This window comes from Girardinichthys multiradiatus, chromosome 24, assembly GCF_021462225.1.
Source record: "Girardinichthys multiradiatus isolate DD_20200921_A chromosome 24, DD_fGirMul_XY1, whole genome shotgun sequence".
In the NCBI taxonomy this organism is placed as follows: Eukaryota; Metazoa; Chordata; class Actinopteri; order Cyprinodontiformes; family Goodeidae; genus Girardinichthys; species Girardinichthys multiradiatus.
Genome location: NC_061816.1, coordinates 24593013 through 24615062, shown reverse-complemented (window position 1 = coordinate 24615062; position 22050 = coordinate 24593013). Strand labels below are relative to the sequence as shown.

Here is a 22050-nt window from a genome sequence, read left to right as displayed (position 1 = left end):
TGTGTCACTCATATCAATGTATGCGTGAAATTAACGAACCTGTCGCCTGTGCAGGTTGTCACAGAATCTGTCGTAATTCTTCATGTTTCAGTAGACACAGGGAACCCCACAAAAGACCTAGTCCTGACAGGCCTATGAGTGACTGTGAGTTGGTAAAACTGTGCAAGGTGTGCAAAAGGATATACGATATTCCAATCAGCAAGCAGGATAAACCACACGTGTGTAATGTAAAATGCCGTATTTGCTGATTCTCACAGCTATGCTGCAGTTAGGCATTAAACCTCATCTCATCATGCAGGGAAGTAAAGTTCTCTGTTTAACCGACCCTGATTACAGGTTAAAATACATTGATAGCCTGTCCTTCATGTGTATGAAGCTTAGTGCGATGCCGAAAGCATTAGGTTTTAGTGATCAGACCAAAGGTTTTTTCCCCCACCTATTCTCCTCTGAACAACATCTCCAGTATGTGGGGTCTTTTCCTCCTCCATCCTCCTACGCTGTAGAACGCATGAGCTTTCAAGAACAATAGGTGTTTAACAGCTGGTACAGAGAAGCGAGCAAAGGGGTCTTTGACTTTGAGAAGGAAGCTCTTCGTTATTGTAAAAATGATGTGGACATTCTATTTCAAGGTTGCGTTAAATTCAGGGATGAGTTCTTTAAGGAGACAAGTGTGGATCCGCTTAAATGCGTCATGATAGCCTCAGCCTGCATGAAGGTTTTTGTAACCAATTTCCTTCCTCCTAAAACCTTGGCTATCCCCTCACCTCTGGACTACAGGCATAGTAGTAAGACGTTTTCCAGCACGTCCATTCAATGGCTTGGCTGGATTTCAGACAGCAGAAAAATTGACATCGAACATGCATTAAACATGGGGGAAAAGAAAATCGGTGCATATTCTGTGGATGGGTATGCAGAGATTAACGGTGTCAAAGTTGTGTTTGAATTTTACGGCTGTTTTTTCCACGACTGTAAAACGTGTTACATGCCTCATGACAAGTGTCTGTTGAGAGGGGTCGCATTTGAACAGTTTTATGCAGCCACTGTTGAGAGAAGCAAGGTACTCCAAACTGTGTACGGCCTTTGTATCGAGGTCATCTGGCAGCATGAGTGGACTGAAATGAAAAAATCAGACCCGGGGGTGATCAGCTTTCTTGAGAAAGTTAATGCACCCGAACCGCTATCACCCCGAGATGCTCTGCATGGTGGACGCACCTGCCCTATGAGGTTGAGGTATACAGCGGGGCCAGGTGAAACTGTACACTATGTGGATTACACATCTCTGTACCCTTATGTAAATGCTAGCTGTGTCTTTCCCCTCAGGCACCCCACCATCATTTACAAAACTTTTGATGACCCCAGCAGCTACTTTGGCCTTGTCAGAGCTGTGGTCTACCCCCCACGAGGTCTCTTTTTCCCTGTTTTGCCTTACAGAACATCCCAAGGTAAACTGGTGTTTACTCTCTGCCGCACATGTGCTGAAATAAATAATCAGTCAAGTCCCTGCAGGCATAATGATGAGGACAGAGCTCTGACAGGTGTGTGGGTGAGTAGAGTTTTGTAAAGCGTTGCAGTGTGGTTATCGCCTCGCCAAAATCACTGAAGTTTGGCATTTTGAGAAGACCAGTGACACAATCTTTAAAGGTTACTGTCAGGTTTAAACAACCTAACAATATTTATAACAACACAAAAAGGAGAGAGAGAGACAAAATGTTAGTTATTTTACTCGTACGAGGAGAACGATCAGAAACATGTTCAGTTACAAGTCCCCAATCATTCTGAACAACATCTGTCCGCCTCCTCTTTTTATTGTCTGTCCTGATTAAAACATTGATTGGAGAGAAGAAAACATAAACATTATTGTGAAAAAAGAGGCTGCTATGCTAAAATGAAACAAAAACTGCTGAAAAACCTTTAATATCCAATTTGAAACCAGAAAAATGAAAAGGGAAAACTACAATTCCAGTGAATGGAAAAATTACTAATGATAAGCTCCATGTAATCAAAACAGATCTACAGTTATCTGGGAGTACTGGAAAATTAGAAGATGCATATCTGAGGATAAGCTATCAGCAAAAAGCCCCATAAAGTCCAATTGTTGAAAAAGCAATGTGTGCTGAAGAGGTCCCAATTTTCCAAAGAACACTGACTAGACTGAAGGAGACTATAGTGACATTTCATGGACTGATGACAGTAAGATTGCTCTTTCTGGTTAAGAGAATTTGTCAGACTGACCCAAAAACACTGAATTTAAGTCACAGTACACTACGAAGCATGGTGGCAAAAGCATCAGAAACAGTTTTATTGGCCAAGATAGTATACACAAGGAAGAAATTTGACTTTGGTTTCAAGCACTCACTAGGCACATGCATATAGTATATATAAACTTTAGAAGAAAAACCATAAAGATAAAGGAACAGTATGTAAATGTAGGTACAGCCAGTTTTATTTTATTTTTTTTATACATACAGACATAGAATAAAGGGAAAAAAGCCAGGTTATAGGAGTGCAAATACAGTGGGGACAAGTATTCGACACAGAGCCAATTATGCGGGTTTTCCCACTTGCATGTTGAAGTCTTTAATTTTTCTCATAGGTACTCCTTAACTGTGAGTGACGGAATCTAAAACAAAAATCCAGAAAATCACATTGTGTGATTTTGAAGTAATTTATTTGCATTTTATTGCATGATGAAAGTATTTGACTTGACCACTTATTACCTGTATTAAATGCACCTGTTTGATCTCGTCATCTGTATAAAAGACACCTGTCCACACACTCAGTCAAACAAACTCCAAATTCTCCACAATGGCCAAGACCAGAGAGCTGTGTAAGGACATCAGAGATAAAATAGTAGACCTACACAAGGCTAGGACAGGCTACATGAAAAGCCGAGCAGATTGGTGAGACGGCAACAACTGTTGGCGCAATTATAAGAAAATGGAAAAAGTTCAAGATGACGGTCAATCTCCCCAGTATGGGGCTCCATGCAAGATCTCACCTCGTGGTGCATGAATGATCATAAAGAAGGTGAGGGATCAGCCCAGAACTACACAGCAGGACCTAGCCGATGACCCGAAGAGAGCTGGGACCACAGTCTCAAAGAAGACCATTAGTATTTTTGAAAGCATCATCTGCAATGACTCAGTTTGCCAAAGAAACATGATAAGAAAATGCATCTTTAAGGACAGTGCTGCTGAAACCTTTAACCAGATTTACTCTTCTACCTCCACTTTGCCCTGTAACACTGTAAATGTGCTGGTAGATAACTTTCATTCTACAATCTCGGACATCATTGATTCAATTGCTCCAATTAAAATGAAAGTTGTTTCTGGGAAGAAAATGTCTCCATGGAGAAGTGCTCCACCAGTCAGATGTGAAAAAAAGGAGTGTCGAAAAGCTGAATGCAGGTGGCGAAAGACTGGACTCCAGGTTCACTATATTATCTATAAAGGGAGACTATACAGATATAACCTACAACTGAAAAATGCAAGGGAACCTTTATTTTCTGAGATCATCAGCAAAAACATTAACAATTCTTGTGCATTATTTGCCATGGTCGACAGGTTAACAAACCCTCCTGTAATTGTAGCATCTGAACTCCACTCTACCAGGGCCTGCAATGAATTTGCTAAATTCTTTACTGAAAAAACCCAAAAGATCAGAGGGGCAGTCAGCACATCCACATCAACTCCAGTACCAATGTTGTATCCAACTAGAACTGATTTTGACAAAGGTTCCCAATTTCACCAAATAAACTGCAAAATCTTAGAAGAAATCGTACAGCAACTAAGCTCTTCTTTCTGCTGTCTCAATCTTTTACCCACAGCTTTCCTTAAGAAAGCTTTGACGGTAATAACATCTGATTTAACACAAATAATAAACATGTCCCTTTTGTGAAGTGTTTTCCCCCAGGCCCTGAAAGCACCAATTATCAAACCTCTATTGAAAAAGAGCAACTTGGACAAGCTGCTACTACAGAACTACAGGCCTATATCAAACCTCCCCTTCATCAGTAAGATTATTGAAAAAGCTGTGTTTCAGCAGTTAAACAACTTCCTAACAACGACCAACTGCTTCAATGTCTTCCAGTCAGGCTTCCGTGCTCACCACAGTACAGAGAATGCTCTTGTCAAGGTGTTCAATGACATCCGTATAAATGCAGACTGTGGAAGAACCACAGAGTTGGTATTATTGGACCTTAGTGCAGCATTCGACACTGTTGATCACTTCATTTTATTACAGCACCTGGAAAACTGGGTCGGCCTTTCTGGTACAGCACTCAACTGGTTTAAATCCTACTTGAAGGACAGGGACTTTTTTGTGTCAGTAGGTAACTTTACATCAGAGCACAAAAATCACATGAGGTGTTCCCCAAGGGTCCATCTTAGGGCCCCTCCTATTCAATATCTACATGCTCCCCCTAATAAACAACGACGTAAGTTATCTTAACTATGCAAACGACACACAGCTATACGTTACGATGTCACCAGGTGACCATGAACCCATTAAAGCGCTGGGTAAATGCTTAGAAGAAATCAATGCATGGATGGGCCTAAATTTTCTTCAGCTGAATCAAAACAAAACTGAAGTAATAATCTTTGGACCAAAGGAAGAGCATTTAAAAGTTAGCACACATTTTCAGTTAATACAGCTAGAAACCACCAGTCAGGCTAGAAACCTGGGTGTAGTGATGGACTCAGACCTGAACCTTCAGAGACACCTAAAGACAGTAACAAAGTCGGCCTTCTATCAACTAAAGAACATCTCCAGGATTAAAGGACTAATGTCTCAGCAGGACCTTGAAAAACTAATTCATGCGTTCATCTTAGTAGAATTGATTACTACAACGGTGTCTTCACAGGTCTGCCTAAGAAGTCGATCAGTTAGCTGCAGTTGATCCAGAACGCTGCTGCCCGTGTCCTCACTAGAACTAAGAAAGTGGAGCACATCACCCTGGTTCTAAAGTCCCTACACTGGCTCCTTGTAGCTCAGAGAATAGAGCTTAAAATACTTCTGTTAGTCTATAAATCACTGAATGGCTTAGCACCAAAATACATTACAGACTTGTCAGTGTATCAACCACCCGGACTTCTCAGGTCATCTCGCTCAAATCGATTCAGCATACCCAAAACCAGAACTAAACATGGAGAAGCAGCTTTTAGTTCTTATGATCCACTAATCTGGAATAAACTTCCAGAAAACTGTAAAAGCGCCGAAACCCTAAGTTGCTTTAAATCAAGATTAAAAACTTATTTGTTTAGAGTGGCCTTTGACTGTGCCATTTAGGCATGATTAGTTGCGTACTCGTACTCGTCGTCTTCCGCTTATCCGGGACCGGGTCGCGGAGGCAGCAGACTCAGCAGAGACGCCCAGACATCCCTCTTCCCAGACACCTCCTCCAGCTCCTCCGGGTGGAGCCCAAGGCGTTCCCAGGCCAGCCGTGAGACATAGTCCCTCCAGCGTGTCCTGGGCCATCCCCTGGGCCTTCTCCCGGTGGGACGTGCCTGGAACACCTCCCGAGGAAGGCGTCCAGGAGGCATCCGGTATAGATGCCCGAGCCACCTCAACTGGCTCCTCTCGATGTGGAGGAGCAGCGGCTCTACTCCGAGCCCCTCCCGGATGGCCGAGCTCCTCACCCTATCTCTAAGGGAGTACCCGGCCACTCTACGGAGGAAGCTCATTTCAGCCGCTTGTATCCGGGATCTCGTTTTTTCGGTCATGACCCAAAGTTCATGGCCATAGGTGAGAGTAGGAACGTAGACCGACCGGTAAATTGAGAACTTTGCTTTTCGGCTCAGCTCTCTCTTCACCACAACGGACTGGCACTGTGCCCCCATTACTGCGGCAGCCGCACCGATCCGTCTGTCGATCTCCCGCTCCATTTTTCCCCCACTCGTGAACAAGACCCTGAGATACTTAAACTCTTCCACTTGAGGCAGGAACTCCCCTCCAACCTGAAGAGGACAAGCCACCCTTTTCCGGTCGAGTACCATGGCCTCAGACTCGGAAGAGCTGATCTTCATCCCAGCCGCTTCACACTCGGCTGCGAACCGCCACAGCGCATGTTGTAGGTCTTGGCTAGAGGGGGCCAGCAGGACCACGTCATCTGCAAAAAGAAGAGACAAAATCCACTGGTCCCCAAACCAGACCCCCTCCGGCCCTTGAACAGATCCGACTTAGTGCCGGCAATGCGGACCAAACTCCTGCTCCGCTCGTACAGGCAGCAGATGGCCCCTAATAAAGGATGCGGAGAACAGGGTCCACTCGGACTCTATGTCTCCAACATCCCCCGGGATCTGGTCAAAGCTCTCCCGGAGGTGGGAGTTGAATACATCTCTGGCCGAGACCCTCACTATGCGCTTGGGCCTGCCAAGTCTGTCCGGAGCAGGAATGGGAGAAGTTCGTGTGGTCTAAACTCCATTCGCTGTGTCTGGAGGGAGAAGAAGGATGAGTACAAACCCAAGAAATCCATCCCTACCATGAAGCATGTAGGTGGAAACATCATTCTTTAGGGATGCTTTTCTGCAAAGGGGACAGGACGACTGCACCGTATTAAGGGGAAGATGGATGGAACCATGTATCGGGAGATCTTAGCCAACAACCTCCTTCCCTCAGTAAGGGCATTTAAGATGGGTCGTGACTGGGTCTTCCAGCATGACAATGACCTGAAGCACACAGCCAGGGCTACTAAGGAGTGGCTCCGCAAGAAGCATCTCAAGGTCCTGGAGTGGCCTAGCCAGTCTCCAGACCTGAACCCCATCAAAAATCTTTGGAGGGAGCTAAAAGTCCGTATTGCCCACCGACAGCCCGAAACCTAAAGGATCTGGAGAAGATCCGTATGGAGGAGTTGTCCAAAATCCCTGCTGCAGTGTGGGCAAACCTCGTCAAGAACTACAGGAAATGTCTAATATCTGTAATTGCAAACAAAGGTTTCTGTACCGAATATTAAGTTATATTTTTCTGATGTATCAAATACTTATGTCATGCAATACAATGCAAATTAATTAATTAAAAATCACACAATGTGATTTTCATTTTAGATTGCGTCACTCACAGTTGAAGAGTACCTATGATAAAAATTAAAGACTTTTAAATGCTTTGCAAGTCTGAAAACCAGCAAAATCTGCAGTGTATCAAATACCTGTTCTCCACACTGTATACTTATTTTGTTTCCTAGCAGAGTAGCTGACTACTCAGGCTGTGTTCAATGTGTTCATCAGAGAAACAGCTTGGGGAAAAAAACCATCCCTGTGCCGCTGGTAGCACTCTAAAGCAGTAACCTGAAGGTAAAATTCTAAACAATTTGTGATGAGGATGTATGGAATCTGCAGTGATGGTAGCTGTCCTGTACAGGTGCTGAATGGAAGGAAAGGTCAGCTCAGGTGACCTTCTCTGCAGACCTGCTTGTTCATTGCAGTTTGGGCCTGTCCAGTTTTGTGGATGAGCCAAACCACACAGTGATTTGAAGACAAGACAGAGTGAATGACGGCCGTGTAGAAGATGACCAGCAGATCCTGTGAAAGGTTGTACGTCTTGAGTTGCCGCAAGAAGTACAGTCTCTGCTTACTTATCCGGGCGTTGGGTAATTCTCAGAGATCGGCGCACAGATTGCAGAGTGGGTGGCGTGTCACAAACAGGGAGCAGACGGACACTAATCGTGACAGAAAACAGATAAAGTTGAATAACTTTATTCAGTTTATTTATATAGCACCAAATTTACAACATGTTATTTCAAAGTACTTTACAGAATCAATTCAGTTTAATCATACAAACAGATACCAAGTCAAGTACATACATTCCAATTGATCCTTGTTTTCATATAGTCCGGTCAAATTCAGCTTATTATTCACATTGGTCTAAGGAAACGCAACAGATCACATTGAGACACTTACTTGCAGCATTCCCTCCTCCTGGATGAGCATGTAGGGACAGTGGACAGTCGCTTGCATTGTGTCGTTGACTTCGTAGCAATTCCTCATAGCGAGCATTCATGTAGCAACATGAAACCTCCAGCAGAACCAGGCTCAGTGTGAATGGCCATCTGCCATGACAGACTGGGGGTCTGAGAGAACAGAACAGACACACAAAAGGACACAGAAGCAATGATCCAGTAGTACTTTCCATGTGAAAATAAGTAAAACGTTAAAAACAGTAGTAGCTCCTTTAGTGGCTTCATCTAGGAAAGGAAAAACAGCTAAGCTGATAACCTGACAGTTTTCAAGTTTATAGCATGAAAGAAAGCACATACAGTTAGTAAAATTTCAGCCTATAACCTGTCTAGGAGAGAAACAGGGTTAATCACTCAAGCACAGGGCAAAGATGTAGCTTGTATGAAGAGATAAACAAGAGTCATCATTACAGTCCTAGGTACCATGGGTGTTAAATGTGGTTTCTGGAGCTCCCACAGTTGTTACAACAGTAAGTAGACATGCAGCAAACCTGCCTCATAGACGCAGAAGATGGCATTACCAGAATGTGGCAGTTTTATGTTTGCATTACACCACTCTCCATCATATGGAACCAATTCCACATTATTAACACACTTAAGTCCATAGTTACACACATGGTTACACAGACATACAAATATATAAAAAAAGTTAAACAATAATATAAATATAATTTACAACAAATACAAATGTAGTAGCACAATTGAAAGGAATCAATGTATACACAAACACCTCAACCAGTGCTTTTTTAGATGTTTACACTAGTGCTTTAAAAATGCAAACAGCTGCAGTTAGAAACATGTGACTCTGCCTTCTGGGTATTTTAAGTAGGATTCTCATAGCATCATTGTATGCGACGTGCAACTTCTGCATGCTACATGGTTTGGAAGATGACCACAGTTGGACTGTATAGAGCGATGTGCAACATGCTTTAAATAAAGCCACTTTTACTGGAACTGAACAGAAGCTAAACTTATGTTCAACGGTATTTCCCTGAGCATAGAGTTTCCAACATTCTCTGAATAGACCATCATCATCGTCATTCATCTGATCAGTAATAAAATGACCGAGGTATTTCACCTTTTTAAAAACCTCAAGAACATTGTTGGACAGTTTAAGCACAGGAAAATTAAGTGTTTTATCTTTCTTGGTTCTACATATCAAAATAGCACTTTTAACAACATAGTTTTTTGTATCATGTTGCGGACCACATTCAGTGTTAACAAGCTGCAATAAACCAGTAGCACTTGGGCAGGAGACCGGCAGGCCATCTGTTTACATAGGATGGTTTTTCTTTTACCTAGAAAACATCCAGTATTACAGGCTCTCAGGAGCATGGATCAACCCCTAAACATGAAAATTAAACAAAACAGGAGGCAAAACTCCACCCTGTACCATTATGTTTGCGTGCTTCACTTTTTTAGCAGAGTATGTACTTATGGAGTTTAAACAAAAATTCAACATGGAAGACTCACCACCCCGTCTCGTCCAATCACTCCTCACTGGCTGCTCCAATCAACGGCAGGTCCGCACTCCTCCTCGGCCAATCATCTCCCAGGGCATCACTTTTAAAGACCTTCTGCATGGAAGACACCGCTCTTCTGCTGAGCTTCGACCCTCCTCCACCCCTTCTCCAGCATAGGCTAACAACTCCTTCCATACCAAGGGCTACGCCACCACCAGGATCGGATCCCAGGGGGGGAAGACGTACCTAATCATAATCATAAGATGTTTATTCAAACTAATTTTCATCCTCAGCGTTCACGTCTCCCTCAGGGGTCCGAGCGCCAAAGAAATAATCTTTGAATAATAAACTCTTTAACCGTCTTCTTGTTGTTTCTCCATTATCTGAGTCTTTCCAGGTTGAAATACTTATTTATACTTCCTGTATATTTGAGTTTAAAAGAAAAACCTATCCACGATGTTAGAAAAAAATTCATTTTTTTTTACTTTCACGCAAAGGAAAAATTTGGCATTAAAGTGATTGTTTGCTTCAATTAAAACTACATCTACAGTAACAGTAACAAACAAAAATGTGCAACACTGATTTGGATATCTCAAAAAAAAGCTGAGCGTACTTCGCATATCCTCATTAATAGAGGTCTCATCAAAGGACTAAAAACTGCTTCCCTAACTTGAAAAAACATTATTTGTGCCTCATAAAAAAAGAAAAAACAAATCTGTTAAAAACAATAATTGTGGAAAGTCATTGATGTAATTTATTTGGTCTAGTTCATATTTGATCACAGAAAAAAATGAACTGCATAAAACTTTTAACTGGCTTTCTCAAATAGCATCTAACACATTATTGTTGACAAGTTCATTAATATAAAAGTGTAGTATAATTCAGACTCAGGGAAACATTATTCATACCTACCGACATACACATTTTACCACACTAACACTTATATTACTTGTAAAATCTTGATATTCTGTAGTTGCTCAGCTGGTCCCTGGATGTACTTGATTTTCTCCTCTACTATATCTGGAAATCCTAGAATGAAGACGTCATTTTGCTTTTACTGTACAATTTATGCATTTACCTTTTGTCTGGCCTGTAAATTAGAGAGTTCCTTGTAAAATACACAGGTCACATATGAGTGAAAGTGTTGTAATCGTCTGGAATACAAAGAGTATTTTATAAAAATGATTTTCATGTATTTTATACTATTCTAGTCGTGCATGAGCACACTGAACCTCCTTGTTGTTGCTAAGCCTATCCTAACCTTTGATTGGCCAATAGTCAGAGACAATGTTGCTCCTGATTGGCCATTTTATGTCAACATTATGAGTTTTTGTGAAATACGTTAAGCTATTTGCACAATGACAGAAAACACAGGAAGTTTACCAGTACCAGTTTAATGTTGGCGATTTTTGTATTGTATTTTTTACATACATTATCCAAGGCTTTCAGTCGTATGGTTTGTATTACGTTTAGCGTTAAGCCTACTGATTTTTTAAAAGAAAACACTTTAAATGAATCACTGACTGGGGTTTATTAAGTCAACCTGTAAATATTGATTTTATTTTGGAAGTATTGACCAGAAGTAGGGCAGCGGGTTTTCAACGAGTTTGACGTTGACACAGGGGAGAGGCTCTGGGTGAGGTCTGTTGTAGTTCGGAAAATAATGGAGGAAATAAGGGAAGTGAAATGAGTGAAACTTGTGATTTCAGACAGGTTAGAAGCTTTGTTAGTCTGCTCTGTCCGCCTCCTGCTGAGCTGCGGGTCTCTTAAGGCTGTCTGCTGTGTTAACTGTTAGCTTCATGCCGCTACACCTGTGTCCGGCCAGCCGGCTTCTTTGTTTCATTTTATTTTCATTATTGTTCAGTTTGTCTGCCTGGGCTCAACTCTTTTGACTTTCTGCTTCCACAGGGACGACACTATCATATTAGAACCGAACGAAACAGGACCGAGTGAGACCTCTTTCCTTCTGGAGATGCATTATATTCACACTGGAGTCGTTCCGTTCATTATCATTCCTACACACAAATAGACGAGCTAGTCTTGACAAATGGCAGCCCTGAGAACCAAAACTGCAGCCAGCGGGGACATCTCCCTGAGGGATGGGAAGAGCAGTGCGGGCTGTCCCTCAGAAGCAGCGGCAAACAGTCGGATATACAGCTTGGATGAGCTGGAGAGCATGGCCACTGTGGGTAAGTTTACATGTGGGTCCGACGGGGCAGGGGAGGACAAAGTTTTCCCAGACAGAATCAGGAGAAAATTCAGTAGTTTTTATTTAAAAAAAACTGAGTTCAAATAAAAACAACCGAGATCTTGTTTTTATTTGAAACAATGACAATAGATGAGACGGAGATCATGTATGTATGTTAAGAAATTAGAAATTTACTGTGTTTAAATTAATAAATTATGAGAACATGTATGCCCCTCAATTTACATTCATGCATGAGAAATTTTCTGAAAACAAAAATTTAGATCATTTAAAGTTTTCTAAGCTATTGCTATAAAACTTTCACCTAATGTTCTTGGATAATGTTCTACTTTTCCAGGGATTGGAATAAATGTTGAAGCCTGATATTTCAATTCAGTTTTATTTATTTTGGGCTATGTGTAGGGGCACTAAGTAAAATAATAAACTGGTAAAGTTTGTCCATCTAGAGCCCACTAGTGGCCATTGTTATACTAAAAACGACAAGGATTGGGGGTACCTCTATCTGTCAGACTGATTATAATCATTGGAAAAGAGAAGGGGTCACACAGGTAGCAGAAATGGAGGTTGTGTTTGCACCTCAACCATTATTGAGCCGGTTATGGCTAAACCTGACTCCCCTTTACGCCATCCAACAGGGAGGAAGTCAGAGATAAAAATAATTGCAGAGTGTTCTTTCCTGTTGCATTGTGTGAAAGGTGGGTAACTTTTAAAATGGGCTAAGTCAATTCAATCGAATCATACAGATTTCAAGTCAGGTACATACATTCGAATTAGGGTGGGCGATATGGCCCAAAAAAATATCTCGATAATGTTTTTCACATTTTTCGATAACGATAATCTGATGATATCCTTTTTGTTTCTTCTTTGTTTTTTTTAACAAAAATTGCTGTCAAACCCTACTTGCCTACCAGGACATCTATGGATAAACACCGTGTTTCAGAACAATAGCTCTCGTTTATTTTTCAAGTGCTTCATAGATCTTCTGCAAAACATGCACACAAACATATTATGGCCTTCTGCAAAACATTGCCCAACAATGGCCATATTTGACAATGACTAACTTCAAGTTATGTCCCGGCTGTACATAAATCACAAGGGAATATACCAAATAAGGTTTTCTCAATAGTATCTTAAGCTTTTGTACAAAAATAAATAAATAAATGTAAACAAATATCATTAAATTAAGACGACATCAAAATATAAAGCAAATTAGATACTTTAAATCAAATAAACAATACCATGTATTGTCACTGGCGCACAAATTTGGCTAGAACTCTGGAGAAAGAAATGCAGGCCAACTGTTAACAAGTGCAGGTTATTTTCAGTTTTTTATTTGTTAAAAAAGTTTGACACATCCAATAAATTTCATTCCACTTCACGATTGTGTCCCACTTGTTGTTGATTCTTCACAAAAAATTAGAATTTTATATCTTTATGTTTGAAGCCTGAAATGTGGCAATAAGGTTATGAGCCAAAAACACCAGTCTGTCCACAGCATCAGCCTCGAGTGAAGCGCTGTGGCAGGTTACAACATTTCCACCTGTGCTGAAAGCCCTCTCTGACGGGCTACTTGAGGCAGGTATGCATGGATATTTTCTGGCCAGTTTCGCCAGTCTGGGGAAATTCCCCTCTTGTGATTTCCACCACTCAATAGGATTGACATCACTGTCCACCTCAGGGATCATTAGGTAGCTCTCGAGCTCATTTTCAATGGCAGTGGCTAGTGACTCCCCTTCTCTTATGTGTTGTTTTTTGAAGTAACAATGAACAAACGATTTTTTTTGGCGTTTTTGGGTGGCTCCCTGGTGTCATCACCTCTTGCTACATCCTCTGCTGTGGTGCCCTGAGCTGTTGAGGTTGAGGGGCCTGGGGAAATATGGTCTTCCTCTGTTTCCATGGCTATCAGCTCAGTGGTTATTTTTGATGAAACTGCTTCAACCTGGTCATCATCAATGTAACGGTTTTTGAAGCGGGGGTCGACTGTAGATGCCAAACTTAAGAGGTCAATGTCATCTCTGTATTTTGTGTTCAGATAGCCCAGAATTGTTTCTTTGATTGTTTTGGTCAGGTCTGTGTCCTTAGACTAACTGCCAAAATTGATGGGAAGATGGATGGGGCCAAATACAGGACCATTCTGGAAGAAAACCTGTTGGAGTCTGCAAGAGACCTGAGACTGGAACGGAGATTTATCTTCCAACAAGACAATGATCCAAAACATAAAGCCAAATCTACAATGGAATGGTTCACAAATAAATGTATCCAGGTGTTGGAATGGCCAAGTCAAAGTCAAGACCTGAATCCAATCGAGAATCTGTGGAAAGAGCTGAAGACTGCTGTTCACGAACGCTCTCCATCCAACCTCACTGAGCTCGAGCTGTTTTGCAAGGAAGAATGGGCAAGAATTTCATTCTCTCGATGTGCAAAACTGATAGAGACATACCCTAAGCAACTTGCAGCTGTAATTGCAGCAAAGGGTAGCGCTACAAAGTATTAACGCAAGGGGGCGAAATAATATTGCATGCCCCACTTATCATGTTTTTTATTTGTTAAAAAAATTTGACACACCTAAATTTCATTCCATGTCACAATTGTGTCCCACTTGTTGATTATTCACAAAAAATTAGAATTTTATATCTTTATGTTTGAAGCCTGAAATGTGGCAAGAGGTTGACCAATTCAAGGGGTCCGAGTACTTTCGCAAGGCACTGTATATATCTATCTATATATATATATATATATATAGATATATATATCTATATATATATATATATATATATATATATATGTGTACAGGGGTTGGAAAATGAAACTGAAACACCTGGTTTTAGACCACAATAATTTATTAGTATGGTGTAGGGCCTCCTTTTGCGGCAATTCATCTTGGGAATGACATATACAAGTCCTGCACAGTGGTCAGAGGGATTTTAAGCCATTCTTCTTGCAGTATAGTGGCCAGGTCACTACGTGATACTGGTGGAGGAAAACGTTTCCTGACTCGCCTAGATCTAGTGGCGGTGCAGGCCATGGGAGATGTTCAACTTCACTTTCATGTTCATCAAACCAATCTTTTACCAGTGTTGCTGTGTGTATTGGTGCATTGTCATCCTGATACACGGCACCGCCTTCAGGATACATTGTTTGAACCATTGGATGCACATGGTCCTCAAGAATGGTTTGGTAGTCCTTGGCAGTGATGCGCCCATCTAGCACAAGTATTGGGCCAAGGGAAGGCCATGACATGGCAGCCCAACCATCACTGATACACCCCCATGCTTCACTCTGGGCATGCAACAGTCTGGGTGGTACGCTTCTTTGGGGCTTCTCCACACCGTAACTTTCCCGGATGTGGGGAAAACAGTAAAAGTGGACTCATCAAAGAACAATACATGTTTCACATTGTCCACAGCCCAAGATTTGCACTCCTTGCACCATTGAAGCCGACGTTTGGCATTGGCATGAGTGACCAAAGGTTTGTCTATAGCAGCCCGGCCGTGTATATTGACCCTGTTGCGCTCCCGACGGACAGTTCTGGTGGAAACTGGAGAGTTGAGGTGCACATTTAATTCTGCTGTGATTTGGGCAGCCGTGGTTTTATGTTTTTTGGATACAATCCGGGTTAGCACCCGAACATCCCTTTCATACACCTTCCTCTTGCGTCCAAAGTTAATCCTGTTGGATGTGGTATGTCCTTCTCGGTGGTATGCTGACATTACCCTGTATACCGTGGCTCTTGATACATCACAAAGACTTGCTGTCTTGGTCACAGATGCGCCAGCAAGACGTGGACCAACAATTTGTCCTCTTTTGAACTCTGGTATGTCACCCATAATGTTGCGTGCATTTCAATATTTTGAGCAAAACTGTGCTCTTTCCCTGCTAATTGAACCTTCACACTCTACTCTTACTGGTGCAATGTGCAATCAATGAAGACTGGCTACCAGGCTGGTCCAGTTTAGCCATGAAACCTCCCACACTAAAATGACAGGTGTTTCAGTTTCATTGTCCAACCCCTGTATATACAGTACATACCAAAGGTTTGGACACACCTTCTCATTCAAAGAGTTTTCTTTATTTTCATGACTATGAATATTGCAGCTTCACACTGAAGGCATCAAAACTATGAATTAACACATGTGGAATTATATACTGAACAAAAAAGTGTGAAACAACTGAAAATATGTCTTATGTTCTAGGTTCTTCAAAGTAGCCACCTTTTGCTTTGATTGCTGCTATGCACACTCTTGGCATTCTGTTGATGAGCTTCAAGAGTTAGTCACCTGAAATGGTTTTCACTTCACAGGTGTGCCCTGTCAGGTTTAATAAGTGGGATTTCAAGCCTTATAAATGGGGTTGGGACCATCAGTTATGTTGTGCAGGAGGTGGGGTGGATACATTACACAGCTGATAGTCCTACTGAAAAGACTGTAAGAATTTGTATTATGGCAAGAAAAAAGCAGCTAAGTAAAGAAAAACGAGTGGCCATCATTACTCTAAGAAATGAAGGTCAGTCAGTCCGAACAATTGGGAAAACTTTGAAAGTGTCCCCAAGTGCAGTCGCAAAAACCATCAAGCGCTACAAAAAAACTGGCTCACATGAGGACCGCCCCAGGAAAGGAAGACCAAGAGTCACCTCTGCTGTGGGTGATAAGTTCTTCCGAGTCACCAGCTTCAGAAATCGCAGGTTAACAGCAGCTCAGATTAGAGAACAGGTCAATGCCACACAGAGTTCTAGCAGCAGACACATCCCTAGAACAACTGTTAAGAGGAGACTGTGTGAATCAGGCCTTCACGGTAAAATAGTTGCTAGGAAACCACTGCTGAGGACAGGCAACAAGCAGAAGAGACTTGTTTGGACTAAAGAACACAAGGAATGGACATTCGACCAGTGGAAATCTGTGCTTTGGTCTGATGAGTCCAAGTTTGAGATCTTTGGTTCCAACCACCGTGTCTTTGTGCGGTGCAGAAGAGGCGAACGGATGGACTCTACATGCCTGGTTCCCACCGTGAAGCATGGAGGAGGAGGTGTGATGGTGTGGGGGTGCTTTGCTGGTGACACTGTTGGGGATTTATTCAAAATTGAAGGCATACTGAACCAGCATGGCTACCACAGCATCTTGCACCGGCATGCTATTTCATCTGGTTTGCATTTAATTGGACCATTATTTATGTTTCAATAGGACAATGATCCCAAACACACCTCCAGGCTGTGTAAGGGCTATTTGACCAAGAAAGAGAGTGATGGGGTGCTGCGCCAGATGACCTGGCCTCCACAGTCACCGGACCTGAACCCAATCGAGATGGTTTGGGGTGAGCTGGACCGCAGAGTGAAGGTAAAAGCCAACAAGTGCTAAGCATCTCTGGGAACTCCTTCAAGACTGTTCTAAAACCATTTCAGGTGACTACCTCTTGAAGCTCGTCAACACAATGCCAAGGGTGTGCGTAGCAGTAATCAAAGCAAAAGGTGGCTACTTTGAAGAACCTAGAATATAAGACATATTTTCAGTTGTTTCACACTTTTTTGTTCAGTATATAATTCCACATGTGTTAATTCATAGTTTTGATGCCTTCAGTGTGAAGCTGCAATATTCATAGTCATGAAAATAAAGAAAACTCTTTGAATGAGAAAGTGTGTCCAAACATTTGGTCTGTACTGTATACATATTAGAGGGTGACACGGGAGTGGATTTTCTCTCCTGTCCCATCCCGCTCCCACAGAAAAATGCCTTGTCCCATCCCAATCCCAGGCCAGCATAAAAAAAAAAAAATCCTGTCCTGTCCCACTCCTGGTAAATTGACTCCCACTCCCATCCCGCTCCCATTCAGAACGACTCCCACTCCTGTGCCACTCCCATTTTTGTTTTCTTCATTTAGTCTTTTGGCAATTTCTTTGAAGGACCAGTTAGGTCCCTGTTTTTAGTTGTAGTAAAGGCCAGTTAAAGTAAAAAGAATAATAATGAAGAAATAATAAAATATCAAACAAGGAAACAGACCATGCCTATCTTAGTTGAATAAACAAAATGTACATAGTTGTATTTTACCCATTCATTAAGTGATTGTTTCCTTTGAACAATGACATCACTTTTATGTTTCAAGTTGCTGAAACGAAAGACAAATGCACTTAGCAAGAGAACTGTACTTGGTGAACAAAAGGGCAAAAAGGTATTGGCTTCACAATTTAGAAACTGTACCTCAATGGTTCACAGCCCTGGTCCTCAGGGACCCCTTCCCTGCAAGTTTTAGACGTGTGTCTGCTCCAGCACACCTGATTCAAATTCTGACATGACCTCCTATACAGGCATCAAGAATGGAGGGTCAAACTGGACAAAATTAATACAATAAAATCATCATTAAATAAATAAATGTTGTGAATGTCCCATAAGTGAAGTAAATGTAACATGAAAGAAATGTAACATTAAATGTGCCATTAAATTAAAGGTACCATTTATTTATTTAATACATCATTAGAAACAATAAATGTACCATTATATCATGAAATGGACTATTATGCAATTAAATGTGCCACTGAATAATTAAGTATAATTTTAAAGACGACATGACGTAATTAGTGGTACAATTAATATTTAATGATGTATTAAATAAATTCTACATTTAATGGTACATTCAATTTTTTTCTATTTCACAACATATTTATTTAATATCTTTCCTTGATGAAGCCTTTCAACGAGGTCCACGAGAGGACATGGGGAATTTTTTCTCTTTTTGCGTTCTCACGCAATAGTCTTTGCGTTATTTCGCAATACTTTGTGGGATAGTTTCCAAACCAGATAACTGCAAAAATGAAACAAACACTACACCCGTTTTGAGATTTATTGAGTTTTATTTTTAAATTGGCCTTAAATGGTCCAGCTGTTGATCCGGAGTGCACTGACAACGTTTGCACCGTTGTCGGTTGTCATGCGTTCTTCCTTCAGCGACCATGCAGCGAGGGTATCTTTCAACCCAAGTGCAATGGTGTCACCTTTGTGGTCCTGCTGGAAGTAGGACATCTGCAAGCAGAAGCTCTTCAGTAACCAGGATTCATCAATAAAGTGCACAGTCAAAGACAGATAGGGCTCGGAGGTCCTGCTCGACCACAAATCAGTGGTTGTAGAAAAGTGCGACACATTTTGCAGTTTCTCCGTGAGTTTTTTGCATGTTGATTCGTATAAGTTTGGTAGAGCAGTTTGACCATAATATTTGCAACTTGGCACTTTGTATATGGGATCAAGGACGTGAACAAGTTCTCTTAAGCCTTCCCTCCACTAATTGAATCGCCATCATTTTCTTGGGTATGAAATTAGTAATGGCATTTGTTATGTCTTGCCAACGTTTACTTGCTTTCTCGTATGGTACGTGTTTGCTGAATGACTCGGCAAGGGTTTGCTGAGTGTGTTGTGCTGAATTACTTGTCTTTTCTTTGGCCGTAGTAGTGCTCGTAGAGTCACAAACGTTTACGTAGTCCTTATACTCTTTTGTATGGTTCGTTCGCAAGTGGTGGAACAGATTTGTTGTTGAACTGCTCTTCACGGTGACCGCTTTTCGGCATATCTTGCATATAACGCTATTTTGACCAACGTCAGTCTTATCACTTCCGAAACATTTCCAGGCTTGGGACGTGGAGCCACGTCTTGCTATTAAATCATCCGCTGAGACAGAATATTGCTGCATATTTCCTCCATGTGAGAAGATTGTTCTCTTTTGGTTACTGTGAGTCACGAGACTGAATTCTGTTTGCTGATTGGCCTAGTTGCCGCCGACTCGAGTCACGAGACTGAATCCTGTCCGCTGATTGGCTTCTGAGGAACGCATTCTTTGAATGAGAATTTTCATGCACCTCTCCTTTACCGTGTATGCACCCTCCATTTGTTGTCTTTTCGAGACCTTATGAATACTCGATAACGTAAAACTGCACATTGTCAAAGCAACGTTTACGATACTATCATCGGCAATATATATTGCCCACCTCTAATTCGAATTAATCCAAACAGGTCAGTCAGATTCAGTTATTTATTCAAATTGGTTAAAAAGTTTTCCTATCAATGGCAACCCAGCATATTGCATCAAGTCAGTGACTTGTAGCATTCACTCCTCCTGGATGAGCATGTAGCGACAGTGGACAGTTACTGGTGTTGACTTTGCAGCAATCCCTCATACTGAGCATGCATGTAGCGACAGTTGAAAAGAAAAACTCCCTTTTAAGAAGAAGAAACCTCCAGGCAGAACAAGTCTCAGTGTGAGCGGCCATCTGCCACAACCGACAGGGGGTTTGAGAGAACAGAGCAGAAAAAGAAAAAGAACACAGAAGCACTGATCTAGGAGTACTTTCTATGGGAAGGAAAAGTAAATGTTAATTGATGTAGTTCTTTCAGTGGTTTCATCTAGGAAGAAAAAACAGATAAACTCTGAGCCAGTTTTCAAGTTTAGAGTTTGAGAGAGAGTCCATACAGTTAGTCACAGTAAAGCTCAGTCAGTAACTACGTTTGGGAGAAAAATAGGGTTAAACACTGAAAAACCAAGTGTGTCATTGGTAGGAGGTGAGCATTAAGTTGTTGGCAGCAGACGCTTGGAAGATGCCCCCCTCCAGGAAGGTAACACAGGTAGATACCGAGTCAGGGCAGGTGTAGCTTCTAGGAAGAGAAAAGAGAGAGAACATAAAGTTAAAAGCTGAAATAACAGCAAATAATGCAAAATTGAAGAGTAGTATGAGAGTGTAGCAGAGAGAGTGAAAGTGGTCATTATGTCCTCCAGCAGCCTAAGTCTATGGCAGCATGACTACTGAGATATGATTTAAGGCTCAGGATAACTTCAGCCACTCTAACTATAAGCTTTATCAAAATAAAATAGGAGAAACATGATCTCTCTTTTTAATTTTCATCAGAACTCTTGCTGCAGCATTTTGAATTGGCTGAAGGCTTTTAACTGCATTTTGTGGACATCCTGATAGTAAGGAATTACATTCGTCCACCCTTGAAGTAAAAAATGCATGGACTAGTTTTTCAGCGTATCTCCTTGATAGCATATTTCTAATTTTGGCAATGTTCTGGAAGTGAAAGAAGGAAATCCTAAAAACCTGTTTAATATTGGATTTAAATGACATGTCCTGGTCAAAAATAGCACCAAAGTTTTGTACTTTATTACCAGAGGTCAATTTAATGCCATCCAGGTTAAGTGATTGACTAAGCAGTTTATTTTTCAAAGTGTCCTGTCTTGTCTTAATTTAGAAGTAAAAAATTTAAAGTAATCCAAGTTTTTATGTCTTCAAGACATGCTTGTAGTCTATCTAACTGGTTGGGCTAATCAGGATTTATGGATAAGTAAAGCTGAGTATCATCAGCGTAACAGTACAAATTTATCCCATGCTGTCTAAAAATTTTACCTATTGGAAGCATATATATAGGGAGTAACCCTGGAGTTTGAAGATGATTTATCATTTACATGAACAAACTGGAATCAGAGAAGTAAGATTTAAACTAGCCTAGAGCTGTTTCCCTACAGCATGTTCCAGCCTTTCTAAGATAATATTGTGATTGACTGTATCAAATGCTGGGGCTGCACGGTGGCGCAGTTGGTAGCACTGTTGCCTTGCAGCAAGAAGGTCCTGGGTTCGATTCCCAACCGGGGGTCTTTCTGCATGGAGTTTGCATGTTCTCCCCGTGCATGCGTGGGTTCTCACCGGGTACTCCGGCTTCCTCCCACAGTCCAAAGACATGCCTGTTAAGTTAATTGGTCACTCTAAATTGCCCTTAGGTGTATGAATGAGTGTGTGCATGGTTGTTTGTGTGTTGCCCTGCGATGGACTGGCGACCTGTCCAGGGTGTACCCTGCCTCTCGCCCATAGACTGCTGGAGATAGGCACCAGCTCCCCTGCGACCCACTATGGAATAAGCGGTAGAAAATGACTGACTGACTGTATCAAATGCAGCACTGAGATCTAACAGGACAAGTACAGATACAAGTCCATTATCTGAGGCCACAAGTATATAATTAATGACTTTCTGCAGAGCTGTTTCAGTGCTATGATGAGCTCTGAAACCTGACTGAAACTCTTCAAACAGATCATTGCTGTGTAAATGCTCACACATTTGATTAGCAACTATTTTCTCAAGAATTTTAGATAAGTGGGAAGATTGGATATAGGTCTGTAATTTATTAAATCATCTTCATCAAGCAAAGGTTTCTTAAGTAAAGGTTTAATTACAACTACCTTAAAAGCCTGTGGTACATATCCATTTAATAAGGATAGATTAATCATATCTAAAATGTGGCTGGTAATCAGACGGAACACTTTCTTAAATAATTTGGTTGGGATTGGGTCTAACATACAAGTTGAAGGTTTAGATGGAGCCAATATTTTTGATAACTCAAGAAGCTCCACAGGATCAGAACAGTCCAAACACAGATCAGGTTCTACAGTTACCTCAAATGTTGTCTCG

The 22050-nt window shown here is 41.5% G+C and overlaps 1 protein-coding gene and 1 long non-coding RNA gene across 5 annotated transcripts in view; one reads left to right on the top strand and one right to left on the bottom strand.

The window, feature by feature from the left end:
• Positions 1-7058: 7058 nt before the first annotated feature.
• Positions 7059-9481, bottom strand: LOC124861230. The gene is made up of 3 exons (XR_007036565.1): positions 9422-9481; positions 7893-8062; positions 7059-7651 (listed from the first exon to the last, which is right to left on the bottom strand). It is a non-coding gene; the product is annotated as an uncharacterized LOC124861230 (long non-coding RNA).
• Positions 9482-10764: 1283 nt separating this feature from the next.
• Positions 10765-22050, top strand: part of prkx (protein kinase X-linked) — a 93620-nt gene continuing 82334 nt past the window's right edge. The window contains exons 1-2 of one of the 4 annotated variants that reach the window (XM_047355582.1): positions 10765-10867; positions 11320-11600. In XM_047355582.1, coding sequence (XP_047211538.1) covers positions 11459-11600 — 142 coding nt within the window. In that variant the 5' untranslated portion in view covers positions 10765-10867; positions 11320-11458. Of the gene's footprint in view, positions 10868-10898; positions 11125-11319; positions 11601-22050 lie in introns of those variants that run through there. The other 3 variants (XM_047355581.1, XM_047355580.1, XM_047355583.1) reach the window with 3 other exon arrangements.